The sequence below is a fragment of the Xiphophorus hellerii genome, chromosome 18, assembly GCF_003331165.1.
Source record: "Xiphophorus hellerii strain 12219 chromosome 18, Xiphophorus_hellerii-4.1, whole genome shotgun sequence".
NCBI classification, from domain to species: Eukaryota; Metazoa; Chordata; class Actinopteri; order Cyprinodontiformes; family Poeciliidae; genus Xiphophorus; species Xiphophorus hellerii.
In genome coordinates, this window is record NC_045689.1 from 16,140,014 (window position 1) to 16,154,724 (window position 14,711).

General features: G+C 37.3%; 1 protein-coding gene across 4 annotated transcripts in view; it reads left to right on the forward strand.

Moving 5' to 3' along the window:
* Positions 1-14,455, forward strand: part of igsf5b (immunoglobulin superfamily, member 5b) — a 28,040-nt gene extending 13,585 nt beyond the window's left edge. For 2 of the 4 annotated variants that reach the window (XM_032545693.1, XM_032545692.1), the window contains exons 5-10: positions 1,426-1,588; positions 6,701-6,832; positions 10,805-10,829; positions 11,448-11,536; positions 12,662-12,726; positions 13,798-14,455. In XM_032545693.1, the coding sequence (XP_032401584.1) occupies positions 1,426-1,588; positions 6,701-6,832; positions 10,805-10,829; positions 11,448-11,536; positions 12,662-12,726; positions 13,798-13,908 (585 nt within the window). In that variant the 3' untranslated portion in view covers positions 13,909-14,455. Of the gene's footprint in view, positions 1-1,425; positions 1,589-6,700; positions 6,833-10,804; positions 10,830-11,447; positions 11,569-12,661; positions 12,727-13,797 lie in introns of all 4 variants that reach the window. The other 2 variants (XM_032545694.1, XM_032545695.1) reach the window with 2 other exon arrangements.
* Positions 14,456-14,711: the final 256 nt, after the last annotated feature.

Genomic DNA, 14,711 nt, shown 5'->3' on the forward strand with positions numbered 1-14,711 from the left:
CCACAACCTGCTCCAAGCTGTTACCTTACCCTCTGCAGGTTTCTGCATTTTTTTTTTACAAACTAGACATGTTTTTATGTTTTTTGCAAAAACGTGCTAAAATTAATTTATTTTCATTTGATATTTGCATGTAGAGGATACAGTACATACCTAGGATTAGCTGTGAAAATTAATCTCCTTAATTGATTTGACAAATCACACAACAGAAAATCATTGTCTATTATCTAATTGCTTATATTTTTTCAGTAAATATATGAAATACTCCAAAAATATTTATCTGAGTCAAAATATTCTGATATACATGTGTCACTTTAAAGTAAAGGCAGATTATTGCAATAAAGCCTACATCTGAAGGGAGCAGATTTGCTTTTTCATGTTTTATATGCAGACATGTTTTTAAATAAAATGCTTTCATGTGATTAGGCAGTGTTACTTGTGCTACAAACAGACACAAATAATTGTTTTTCCATGAACTGTGGGTCCTCTAACAGAAGATCTACTATAAAATCTCTTAGAGCTTTATGAAAAACCTAGCTTGCAAAAATACTAATATTTCTTGAACCGAAAATGTTATCATGTTTCATTAAAGTTTTATGTCATAGTCCAAGATAAAGTAGCAGATAATTATGATACAAAAAGAAAAGAATATCTGGTGTGTTTATGCTTAAACCCTTTATTTCCTTCAGAAGTCACCTAATTAGTAAAAAGAGTCAAACTGTAACTTAATCTCAGTTTTCTGCTGCTCTGTGAAGATAAGAGGTTTGTTAGAGAGGATTAGTGAAGAAACAGCATGATGAGGACGAATAAAACAGAAAGAACCTGGGTATAAACGTGGGAAAGATAAAAGCGAGGTCTACTTATAAAACCATATTACAAGCTTAGAGAATTTCACAGAGCTCTGCTGAATTCTTGGTCTAATAATGGAAAGTGCACAACACACCCGCAAATCATCTGTCCATCTAAATCTGACATATTGAACCAGTAGAACATTAATTAGAGAAGCAGCATTAACATTATTCTCAGCAATAACTCTGTAGAAGCTGCAGCAGTCAGCAGCTCAGGTGGGAAAATCTGTTGTGTGGACGACCACTGGTCCTGCACTACACAAATCTGATCTGGAATGGATAAAATTTTAGTCTTCAAACATATTCGAGGAACACACTCCAACATATTTACAGCTGTAATTTGCAGTAAAAAAAATGGTTATTCAAAGTAAAGACTTTTGACATTGTGTCAAAAGGCTTTTTTGTAAAAAAATTTAGAAAACAATGTATTTCATTGGCTGTATGTCAAACAGATGTGTGCTTAAAAGCTTCACAGATCTGTCTGGGCCACTTGCAGATAAATTAGTTTAGATATTAAAAAGGTTTTGATGAGTTGCAGTCGCTTTGATAAATAACTGTCTTTCTGGTTGACGGGGTTCAGGTGAGTCGGGATGAATACAACATCAGCACAGAGGAGAAGGAGAATCTCTTCGCTGTCTCCAGCAACCTTAGCATCCAGGCCGGGAGGAGCTCTGTGGTTGGCTGTCTGGTCTCAGTGTCTGCCCTCAAAAAACCTCTGGAGAGCAGCGTCAACCTAACAGTGGGTGAGAAGAAGATTTTAAAAAACATTTTTTCTGCGTCTTAAGAGATTTGTTGTCCCTATGGTAAAGGTTTAGATGAGAATGTTTTTTAAGTGGTGTTGTGTGAAGGAGGATTCAACTTACTGGCAACACTGTTGCCAGCAAGTTACTGTAATTACCATTCTACAGTACCTTTACTGGCAACAGTGTTGCCAGTAAGTTACTGTAATTACCATTCTACAGTACTCTTACTGGCAACACTGTTGCCAGTAAGTTACTGTAATTACCATTCTACAGTACTCTTACTGGCAACACTGTTGCCATGTAAGGCAACAGTACCCTTACTGGCAACAGTGTTGCCAGTAAGTTACTGTAATTACCATTCTACAGTACCTTTACTGTTATGATATTTCACAGTTAATTTTTACTGTGAGTGTGCTTTACAGTTATAACTGCATTACTGTAAATGTAGTTTCTAGTATAATACAGTAATTGTATTTTATAGTAAAGCTGGTCTACTGTAAACTTGTTTCACAACATAATGTCAGAGTTTTACTGTAAATTAAAGTTTACATTTCTTTAAGATAAGAATATTTTACCATAAACCGAAAAATTTCATAAAAGAAATTTTAGTCCAAGTACTGTGAATAACAGGTATTTATTTTCAGCAGATTTGTAGAAATAAAATCCATTTACATATTCGCAATGTCATAAAAAACAATGTCACAATACAATATAATGTGCTGTAAAACAACAAAACCATAGAACACATTTCCTACATCAGAAGAACTTTTATTCCATTCGTCAAACAAAATCAGTGGGATCCATCTTGTGGAAGCTGAACTGTAAAGAATAAGACAGACAATGTGGGAGGTCATGAGATGGTCAGGAAGTTATCTACATTTTCAAATCGACAGGAAGTTGACAAATTAAGCTGAAGTGACAATGTTCACATGCATAAAATCTTTGTCATAAAGCAGCATTAAGTTGATAATTTGTTTTAAAAAAAAAATCAATTGGACTGAAGTGATAATAGAAGCTGCATAAAGAATGAGCAGGACTGGCTTCACTTCAGGTTTTTGGATTGTTTATGGCAAAAGCAGTCAGTCAGTCAGTCTTCAGTAATTCAAAAGATTGCGTACTACAAATGTCCCCAAGGGGACGATGAAGTACAACAATCTTTTTAGTCATTTTGTTGGTGCTGACGGATTACTGCAAAGGTGTGCCTAATAAACTGAAAACTGCATAGTATAAAAATACACCACACTTAAACGACTACACACTTATACATTTCTGTGATTTATTAAGAGATGCAGCGACATCCACTTTTTACCACAGACACAGAAAAGATGCAGGCTACTCTAAAGGGCTATTGTGTAGGAATCACATGGCATTTATAAATAATCATTAAAATCATATTAAAAAGGCTAAAGTAAAGTCAGAGCATGCAAGATAGGAGGAAAAGACAACAAAATAATAAACATTTACATTTGGTAAAATACTTACCTAGTTGGAAGTCCTCCATTCAAATTCAGCAAGTTGTTGGAAGAAGGTGGTGATCTGGGAGTTAACACTGACTACTTTCTTCTTGACAAGACTTCCCGTCTTGCGGCTTGTACCGACTTTGGCTGTGCATTTGGTACCAACATCTGGATTGATCCTCACAAAGAATCTTTTAACAGAAATAAAATATATTAATTGTAATTTTTAATGAAGACGTACAATACAGCAATCAGCTATGGTTCTTCATCATCAGTCAAACTGTCATTAAATTTAATTCATAAATGGCTTGGTGTAGAGTACTTGCCATTGTATCATCTCCAGCGTGGTGGATGCTGACTCCTGATACTCCAGATTGAAGACAGAATATGACCCAAAAAAGACAGCAAGGACGCTGGCAAAGTCATGTAGTTGCTCAGGCTGGAAAAATACCTTCTCCTCCATACTGACCATCCACCGGGTTGCAGACATCAAGCTATTTCCTAAAATAGACAAACCCTTGTCAGGCTAACGCTAGTGAGTAAAAGTACAGACTACCATAACAATTACATACATTGCTACGAAAAAATTATAGTGATAGAAAATATTCCTCTTACCAAGCATGATTACCCTTGGTGTAGTGGGTAAGGTCATTTCCATTTCAACAGACATCTTGGTGGAAGATACCTTTAAAACATAAAAGGAAAACTCTCTTAAATATGAATTACTGGTAGTAATTTATATTTAAAGGGCCAGTTCACTCAGATTACAACAGGTTTTTGAGAACCTCATCCCGGAGACTAGACTAGATTTTACTCCTACATCCTGCTACCACTCTGAAACAGCGGATGTGAATGACAGTTTGTGGGGCTAAATGCATTTTTTAAAGCATTACATTCCACAAGTGTTCAGTCTGACTTCTACAATGGCGGTGACTCCTGTGCATGTGGGACCTGAATGCAGAAAATGTTCTGAAGGAAGCAGGACATTGCTCTATTCCACATGCAAACCGATAATTAGCTGTGTGTTGATGTTTCTTCACATGACTACAAAATTCTGTAAATTCTGAAGTACAAATGCTGCAGAATTTACACCTGTACATAGTTGCACCTGTTAGTACTGACTTAACTTTAAATTTACAGGAGCATGGTTTAAACATGTGAACAGTCCTTAGGTGTAACCAGGGTTGGAAATTAACTTTTTTGTCCACCTGCCACTGTGGCTGAACCAACTCAAAAAATAACAGAAACTACTTTAATGTTTTTCACCTTTGTCCTCATTTACAGACTCTTATACACTATGTTGGAGATGTAATGGTACTTTAGCAGGCTAACCAGCTGTAGCAAGTTCAAAGTTATAGATTAGGTTAGCTGCTCCTCTACATTTCCAGACTATTTTGTGGCTTCAAATATGTTTGAAGAGCTGTCTTTTTACCTGTTGTCTTGTCTTTTGAAGAGTTGAAGCTATGTTAGCAGTCAGCAGGACAGAACTGCACAGCCACTTGGAGGGAAAAAGCTTAGGAGTTAAAAAAAAGGTCATCTGAAGAAAAGAAAAAAAAGAACAAAGTTAGAAATTCATCCTTGCTGACCTACATAGCTAATCTGCACTTTTAACATCTGCAAGATCATGGTTTAAACAAATGAACAGTCATTAGATGTAAAAAAAAAAAAAAAGAGAAGGGGGGGGATCAATTATCAGTTAAGGTTATATTGTTCGACAAAGGATGTAACAACAATGCTAACAGACACTCAGCACTGAGCTCATCTCAACCCAAAGCCGCCCGAGGAAGATTAAGCGGTAAAAGTCAAGCTAAAACCTTCAGCGGTAAAATTAGCACCTTAGCTAACGTTAATTCCGAACCAGCTCAAAAAGTAACACCATCATATTTTCCTATCTTTCACCTCATTTACAGACACGTAACTTATAAGGTTGCAATATGCCAGTTATATAAAACACCAGAGTTAGTAAAGGTAACGTTATTTTACCAGGCTAACCAGCACAAACGAGCTCATGCTATAATGCTAAGTTATAGCATTATAGCATGATGCTATAAGTTACGTTAACTCCATCTAAAATGTACATTTCCAGACTAGGCTTTGGCTTCAAACAGTTTTCTAAGAAGTGGTTTTTTACCTGTCTTGAAGAGCTGAAGCAGTGTGAGCCCACAGCACGGAGACAGAGCTGCACTTGCACTTGGAGAGAAAAAGCTTCAGAGTTTAAAACAAACGTCATCAGAAAACAGTTGGAAGCGAAGCCACGCTTGATGACGTAGCTAGATAAACTGCATGCTAATGTTAGCTAGGATGTGAAAAAAACAAAAGTACATGCTCTCTTTCTGCCTTAAAAATATGTTAACCACTAAAGGAGTAAAAATACAGAAACAGGGAACCACGATGAAGCAGCTATGATGACCGTTGGAAATCAAATATAATTCTTACTGTATATGATAAGTACAGTACCACTACTGTAATGTGTAAACAGTAAATTACTGCAAATTCAAAACATACAGTAAATTACTGTAATACTATGTACTATACCCATAATGCAATGCAAACTACAGTAACTACTTGTAAAGATGTCTTATGGTAGGGTGACCAAACGTCCGTATTTCCCGGGACATGTCCGTATTTCACGTCCTGTCCCGGGCGTCCCGGGGTTTTTTTAGAAAGTGAGGAAATGTCCTGTTTTTTAAATTACCTTCATTGGACCATTATATTTACAGGCACTAGGGCACTGCGCACGGCCCTGCGTGTGACGTAATCCCTGAGCCGCGTCAGTGCGGGCAGCCCTGTTCTTAATCAGAAGATAGATAGCGTGGCTGTCAGTACGAAAACAACATACGAAAGCGCAAATGTATGTTTACCTACTATTTACAAAAGAGTTTCCCCGCTTTCAGACCCCCCCACCCCCTCGCTACAACGTGTCCTGGTTTTCCCAACTGAAAATATGGTCACCCTATTTATGGTAGTTTTACTGGGCATTTTGTGGTATTTAACTGTAATAAATACAGCAAAGGCTAACAGTGTATGATGACCGTTGGGAATCAAATATAATTCTTACTGTATATTATAAGTACAGTACCACTACTGCAATGTGTAAACAGTAAATTACTGCAAATTCAAAACATACAGTAAGTTACTGTAATACTATGTACTATACCCATAATGCAATGCAAATTACAGTAACTACTTGTAAAGATGTCTTATGGTAGTTTTACTGGGCATTTTGTGGTATTTAACTGTAGAAAATACAGCAAAGGATAACAGTGTATCTTGAATTTCTATTTTTTCAGATATTTTCTGTCCTTGTGTTTTGGTTTTAATCTGTTACATTTTTCATTCCCATTCTGTTTTGGGAAGCAAGTGAATCATCACAGAGTGCACCTGTTATAAAAGAAGAGTAGAGAAAAGAAAGGGTTACGAAACTGAAACAGCATGAGCTTGAATCATGGCAGTGTACAGGTTGAAAACAGCTGAAAGGGCCACAGCTTTGAAAAGTCTTTTTAAAATCTATTTTCATCGTTTTTCTCATGTCTAAAACACCCTCATGTCTAAAATCCAAATCTTTCTCTGATCTCTCTGCTGTGTGTCTGAATATTGCAGCTTTCCCACTACTTCAACACTGTAATGAAACAAAAATGTGACCTTCTCTCTTCAGTCGCAGAGGTGTTGGAGGAAGAGGATGACTGCACAATCCTTGTGGCAGTAACTGCATCTCTCGCTGCTCTTCTGCTGCTTGTGCTGCTCTCCATCTGCACTGTCCTCTGCTACAGGCATAGCAGAAAAGCAAGTAGGCACTTTTGTCCTTCCCGAAATTGCTCTAAGTGAACAAACGCCCCGCTCGGACCACAATTTTCCAGCTCAGAAACTGTGATTAAAGTATAATAAAGCATAGAGGTGGCTGGCTGCATGCTGGGACAGCCCTGTAGTAGTCTTCAACAAGGGCATTCTGAATCTTTTCTGACAAAAGCAGAACATCAGCTGTAAACAGAACAGTGTACACACCAATAAGGGGCAAATAAAAAGGCTAAAGGGGGTTTTGGAGGTATTGAACAATAAATAAGATAGAAAGCTGGTAGGGAGAAAGGATACAATTTGAAATTGTTAGTTATAATGTAATCTTTTTGAAGAATTGAGGTACAAGTCATGATGACACTGACGATTTAGAGAAATAATTGTAATTTTTGGAGGGAGAGCGGGATGTGTCATTTGTATTTCCTTAAATTTAATTTGGCAGTGTTTTCCCAGTCTTCTGAATAACATGAAAAATAAACATCCAACACAACAACAACAGCAAAAACCCAGAAATAAAAACAAAAAAACCAATGGCACCATCACTAAAACCGGTTTTAGGATTCTGGAAGTTCCCAAACTTTTGCATGTTGCAGTTGCAGCAAAACAAAGACTCATTGTCCTGATTTTACTCTGTGTTCGACGGTAGCAACCTTGGACAGGTTATCAGTCTGCAGGCAAACAGGATCGCTGCTGTTGACAAGTTGGACAAAAATGTAGTGTGCCTTTGGGAACGTGAGATCACTGCTGGTTTCTGCTGGATGACTCATTATATTTGAATGGACACAATCTACTGTAACACATAGCTGCAGTGCATAGAGAGCACACAGATTATGCTGAACATTAAAGATCATAGAAAACATGTTATTTAGTTTTGCTGCTAATATTGATGATGAAAATATGGATCAGCTCCTTCACCTAAAGCCAAAACAATGTCTACCAGAATGAACTAAATACATTATATTTGTCTTATTGGATTTGTACTTTAATTACTGTGATAAAGCACATGAAGAAATGACTTGTAACTAGTACATATTCATCTTTGAATATAAACTTGTGGTTTCTAATCCAGACCACAAGTTAGCTTAGGTTCAAGGGAAAAATGAGCAATTACTGGAATAACTGGTGGTAGGGTTGGATGATATGGCTGAAAAATGCATCATATATGTGTTTCATATCAGTCAATATTTATATTTATTGAATAGTTATTCTTTTCAAATATCTGAAGCACTCCTTTCCTGTTTTATCCACAGTTTTCACTCCATGCCGTTGTTGTTTATTAATAAACAGTTATGAGGCTCATTGGTGAAACATGAAGCTGCTGCGCAAATTACAAGCCGTGCTTAAGTTGTTGCTAGGTAACCAGAGACTGAGTGAGTTGATGCCACCAACCTTGTTTACCTGGCTGTGAGAGGTTGAGCGGCTGAAAGTTTTCCTATGCCCACGTCCCCCAGCATGCTGAGCAGTTCTGGATTGGAGTCCTGTGAAATTATTGAATATTCTATCAGACATATTATTTATTGGTATTAATCATGTTCCTATTGCGATATAAATTGTTATTGATTTATTGCTGAGGCCTAACTAACACCAGTAGCCACATAAACATTAAACACCAGAACATATTTCAAAGCTATAATCAAGAGCTGATGTTGCCTTGCAGCCAGGAGATCCTGGTATTTGAATTTCTACCTGGGGTCTTTCTGCACATTTTCTCCATGTATGCAGGGGTTAATTCTGGGAACTCTGGATGTCATCAGTTGCAAAGTGGGCCCTGACTTATTCCCTGCCTCTTACCATAGCATATCTTCATATGGAATAATTTCTTAGGGAATAATTAATTGGTCTGTGACTTTGTTCTTAGCTCACTTTAACTAAATTTATCACAGTCTGTTTAAAAAGACACAACCATGAATTACGTAATATTTAAATAAATGGCAACAATGGAAGTAATTTCACTTTTGTAGAAAAAGATATCTAATACAACAAGACAGAAATTTCCTTGTTCAGAAGATGTTGATAAAGAAGATTCTTCCTTTAAATGTAGGAGAGCAAACAACATTTGAGATGGAGCTGCATCGGCAATATGTGGAAAACACATAATACTGCCCCCAACAGCCTCACAGAGGGGGACTTGGTGCTTGTTTTTGATATGTGAGATATTGCTGTCCAGGGCGGTAGGTGCTAAGGGCATCACAAGCTCATAAAAAACATAATTTTTCAGTTGCCAAACAAGTTTTCCTTTTCTCATTTGCGTAGGCGGTGAATGGGTAGTAAATGCCACACTTTGTAGTGCACAAAATGTGCAGAGGGACTTTCCCACGGCACCATTTATGTAAAAACTACCACTGAGAGGGTATGGGTGGTGGGGTGTCATTCCTGACCAATGAGCTTGACTCCTAGGTCAGCAGTGTTTGTCCTCCAATGTGTGTTCAGTTTCCGTGGCAAAAATCCGTTGTGCTTGCCAGTGGATGGTAGTCTCCATTACTTCCTCTACAGGTTTTAACTTGGATGTTCATCCTACCATCATGATATAAATGCCACAGGGAAACCCAATTATTTTTCTTCTGGATGGTAGGATGTTATCTGTCAGCCAGCTAGTTTGTCCCACTGGATTCAGAAACAACGCTGTGGAGCCTGTCAAAAACACACTGCAGTCTCTAATTTCTGACTGTATGTATACTGTATCTATATTTTTGTAATTGAAAACCATTCACAATGTTCTCCAAGAAACAAAGATGAGTGGAAAACAGCCTCTGTCTCCAAACACAGCACTTCTCTGTGGATCCTTACTTGGTCTGCTTGGTAAGGATGCACTCTTGCCTTCCCCACAGTAACATAACTTCTTCTCCATAACAAGCAATTTATCTTCTTTACATTACTGAAGATGATCATTGTTGAAACCCCACAAAAAACAGTGTAAAAAACTCTTCTTGGAGAGGCCATGCCTAAAGTGTGCTGATATTCTCGAATAGATTAGATAAGTCTTTGATCAGTTTTTTATGACTGTGGTTATGACTCAAGGACAGTTTTGTGGCTTTTTTTGTTTTCACATGAATGATAATACGTCCCGCACTTTCATAATACAACAATCAGTCTTAATATCATATCATTAAGGATATTTCCATTTAGCATAATTAAGGCTTAGAGGTGATACAGGCTGGGATTCTTGTTCTGGAAGCGGGAAGGATGCATATTTCTGTGGGATAAGAAAAATAAATTCAGACAATTTAAGTCATTGTAATCTCCTGCACAAATTCTGGACCACTGCTAAACGTGGCTCTGGTTTGGGCCTGAGGGATTATCCTAAAGCAGGTGTGACCTTTCAGTACCTAAACCGTCTCATGCCTCCATTACTGCTGTTCTTGGTCCAGTCTTGAAACTTCGAAGGAATATCCCCTTAGTAATTTAAATGAAATTCATTGGACGTTTCACATGTCAAAGGATGCAGCTTGCTTCCAGAATACAAAACACTGCTTTGCGTAATCCCTCTCACTGAGGTGTAATGTGTGCTTTCAAATTACAGAGAAAGAAGAATGAATATAAAACAGCAATTTATCTAATGACAGGTTTGATTTAAATAGCAATGATAGGTGGGTTTCTCCTTCAATAAAAGGAGAGAGTTTAGATCTCTCTCGAGGCAAGATTCATCTGCAGCTGGATAATATTGCAGCCCTTTTGCCATGACCATGGGCACCGTTGGCAAATACAACCTGCAAAGTCTTGTTACAAAACTCATAAATGCGCAGCAGCAGCTTTTACTGCTGCATTACAAACCAACTGGAAGCAATAATATCAGTGCAGGGCCCAAAGCAAATAAACAGCAGGTCATTTACAGCTTTCTTATTGTTGTACTGTGGATGAAATGAGCAAGTTGAGTTGTTCTATGCATAATGTTGTCATAATACTAAAGTTGGCACCTAATAACTCATAATATTAAATTTGGTCATATGTATATATTTTTACTTTTCAGAAAAAAACCCACAGGAGGTATTAAGGTAAGTCTTAAAAGTTATTTATTTTGCTTCACTATATACAACACATTTTAACAATGATTTGAAGAAAATTACTTTCCTTCAAAGATGTTGAGCTTTCATTAATCAAAGACATACAACATCTTCTCTTGCAGTTCATTTATATTTAAGCTAATGTGAAGACTCAGCATGAATCATTGTCTAAGCCAGTGTTTGAGAATGAAAAGGGTCTTATTGATCCTCATTATGAAAGAAAATTATAGACATGAATTTGAAATGACATTCTTTAGATAGTCTTTATAATTTATAACAACTTCATTAAGACTATTATTGTCAACGCTAATGCTAGTGCATTAAGCATTTTATTTGTCAGCATTTTTCACTTAAATTAAATGCACAGCCGTAGTTGAGGAACTTTAGCTGGCTCTAATAAAGCTGAGTAAAAAAATTATGATGGTGCTCATTTTTTATCTGTCAATGCACTTTATGCTGAGAACAATACAGGAGCTCTCTGATATACTACTTCTCTGTGGGAGTAGAAATTGTCTGTTCACAGCCGCCTGGCTTCTGACAATGTGACTCTGCTGTTTCTCAGCTAAAGGTTATCTCTTTCATTGGACCGTCCTCTATGGGTTTTTGCAGGTCCAACCAATCTGGGTTTTGGGAAAGTTCAGTTGCTGAGGCGACAGGAGGGAATGTCAACCAGGGGTTTTCCAGCGAGAGCACAACCGGTGAGAAAGTGCAAAACAGATCATCAATTTTGGTACATAAATTATTAATTTTGAATATTTTTTTTTTTTTAGTAATTATTCCTTCAAGTCCCCACCGTTGGTGGTACTGAGCAGTACTAAGTGTGCTTTTTATTTATCACTTTTGTTATATCTCTGCTCTCTGTCCTATCAGATTATTCTGTATTACCTTATTCGTTGACAAAAAAGATAACTTAAACAAGTACAGCTAATTTTCAGTCTGGTGCATTTTTAATGCAGGGGATAAGCTACTTTGCTTTAATAGTGTTTGTGAAGTTGCTGTTTGTGAAGTTTGTGACACACTAAATACAAAAGAAACATGAGATGTTAATTTGAAATGAGCCAATAGCCAGTATGAAAACAGTTCAGGTTCATCTCAAAAAAGCAGAATATGATAAAAAAAAAAATTCATTGATTTTACATTAGAGCTAAACCATCATTAGTTCAGAAAATCTTCATTCACTGAGTAAATAGTCTTGCTAAACAAGAAAGGCAAGGCCTTTGCTCTAAGACGTACGCTGGGACAGGCATGCACCTCCACAGTTCTGCGGCGTGTCATGTAAGCTGATGAACCACTGTAGCATCACTCATTCTGGCTACTTTTGAGACCTTCCTTCCCCTGTCGAGTCCTGACAATGCAGTGTCCTAGATTTACAGAAATAACTTAACATTTTCATCCCTCACATGTCAGTTTTCCACTGCAGCTTCTTAAACAAGCTTGGGCCAAACTAATAAAAAAGGTTTGTGGTTCTTTTTAAATATTTATTTCCTTTCATGTCATATGTTTATTCCTAAGTTTTGTTTCTAGCAACAAACTACTAATGACGTGGCTTTACACATACAGCAAATTCCCCCCAAAATGTACCTCTTTTCATGTGTCGGAGACAAAAAGTCGTCGAATTGTAATTCAGCACTGTTTTTGCTTATTTGCCTATGCAAACAAGAAAAAAATAAAATTTGTTTAGCAACAGACAAATTATATTTTACAAGCTTGTGGTGCCCTTGATATCTCTGAGCAAAGGCTTTCTACCTTGAATCTAGAGTGAGGGGCACTGCAGTTGTTTACAGGAACAGTCTAGGAAAACGAAATTGTTTTTCAATTTGCAGATGTGGACAGCAGTGAGATTATCATCGGAACTCGTAGCCAGATGAGTTTTGACACCTTCCGCAAGGTAAGAGACAGGAGGTAAAGGTAGTTTGAAATGAGCCAGACAGCTACACAAATACTGAAACAGACAGAGAGGACGAGGAAGTGACCAACTAAAAATGAAAAATTGAGTCAGTTAGCTATTCTGTAGCTGTGTCAACCTGCCAACACATGAGGAAATGCGTCTCTCATCACACAGCCATTGTATAAGTGATATAAAATCAATAACGTTCATTTGAAATAGACAAAAAAAACTATGTGGCAATCATTCAATTCAGTTTAAATGTCTCCTGAAGGCAATTGACAAGACTAACAGGTCCAGTTTATAATCTGTCACATATAATCTGCAGCCACTTTTAACTGTTTTATTAACATCTAATCAGAGCAGATAGTGAGATTCTTATTCATTTAAAAACTCACATTAATAATGGACAATGGGCATAAATTAAAAGCTGAAGTTGTCATGGTAAATAGCACTCACTCATTGCAGTTTTTTAATTACTTTAAAACAAAGTCAAAGTAAATTCAGGTCATCAATATTGATCATAAGAAAACCAACCAGGATTTTGTTTAGATGATTAGCTACAGCTTCTGCCTTAAACTACAACAGATTAGACAGCACAGACCTCTTGATGTGGTCTTTACTTAATATCCTGATGAATAAAGAAAAGTTGTCATTTACAAATTAAGAGGAGACGCAAGAACGTGAATTACAAACTAAGGTCCTTACACAGCTGAACTGTGACTCATGTTTATGAGTGGGGCGTTCATTTGAATGCTTTCATACAGCATTGTTCACAAGAATGTGGTGCAAGTGAAATATGTTGAAACTGCAGATGAGATAAGGCTTCTTCTCCCAGCTACCTCTTACATGGAGCAGCCCTGCGTGAGCTCTCATGATCCCAGAGCCGTGCTTAAGCTGTGATACTTCAATTACATTCTGGCTCCCGACAATGTGGGGCTCAGTTTGTTTCCAGAGAACCTCCAGATCTTAAATCCTAGTTTTTATTTACTTATCCAATGTGTATGTACTCTAAAGAATAAAGGTTTGCAGGTGGTTGGTCGATATAACTCTAAACCTGATGTGTTTCACCAGGTCCCTGATGTTGTACGCTCCAGCAGCTTCTCTTTGGACACTGAGGGCCGAAACACAGAGTTTCAAGAAGACAACACATGTAGCAATGTCAGAAGAATTACCACTGTTTAAACACTTTTATTTTGTATTATTCACTATGTTGGATTCACTCCTCCCATTCCGCTAGGGGGCTCTGTAGTTGCTTTGCATTGGTATGGGAGGGGAGGTGAAAGAAGAGAAGAAACTTACGGCAGGCCTGAGACTACCGTTAGCTGAAGCTAACAAGCTGAATCTACCATAAAATCACATCCTACTGGCGTTCATGAGTGTTGCCCAACGTGGTGAGTTATATTAATCCTGTAAGCTGTGGGGAGATGAGTTTTTGTTATCTGTTCTAAGCGTGAGCTTGCTGAATTTGCTAGAGCTAATTAGCCCAATGCTAGCTGCGTTTGCTGCACTGTGATATTTGAATGCCGATGTTTGTTATATTACGAAGTGTTTTAAGAGTAAACTTTGCCTTATGACCGGTTAGTCCAGGCAAGCCTAGCTCCTAAATCAATGTTTAAGTTTGTGTTTATTGAATATTGCAATACTAAGTATTGATGTTTAGTTTTTACTTTATTTACAGTTTAACCGGCACGTCCGTGTAAAAGCACTCGGCAATAAAATTAACAACAACGGCTATCTTATGTTCTTTGTAACACACTTGTAGTGTTTTATATTTTTTTAAAGCACAAGGATAAAATGACATTGGACTTGATGTTCTTCAATAAATAATTATTTTGCCAGCTCGGTTAGTCTCTGCTCATTTTTGAATTATCCATGCAGGGTAAAGTGATTCATCATTCATAGAACATTTTTGTTATATAAATATGTTCATATCAGTGTTGACTCATCACGGATGTTTTGACAGAGGTTGTTCTACAGAAAAATAA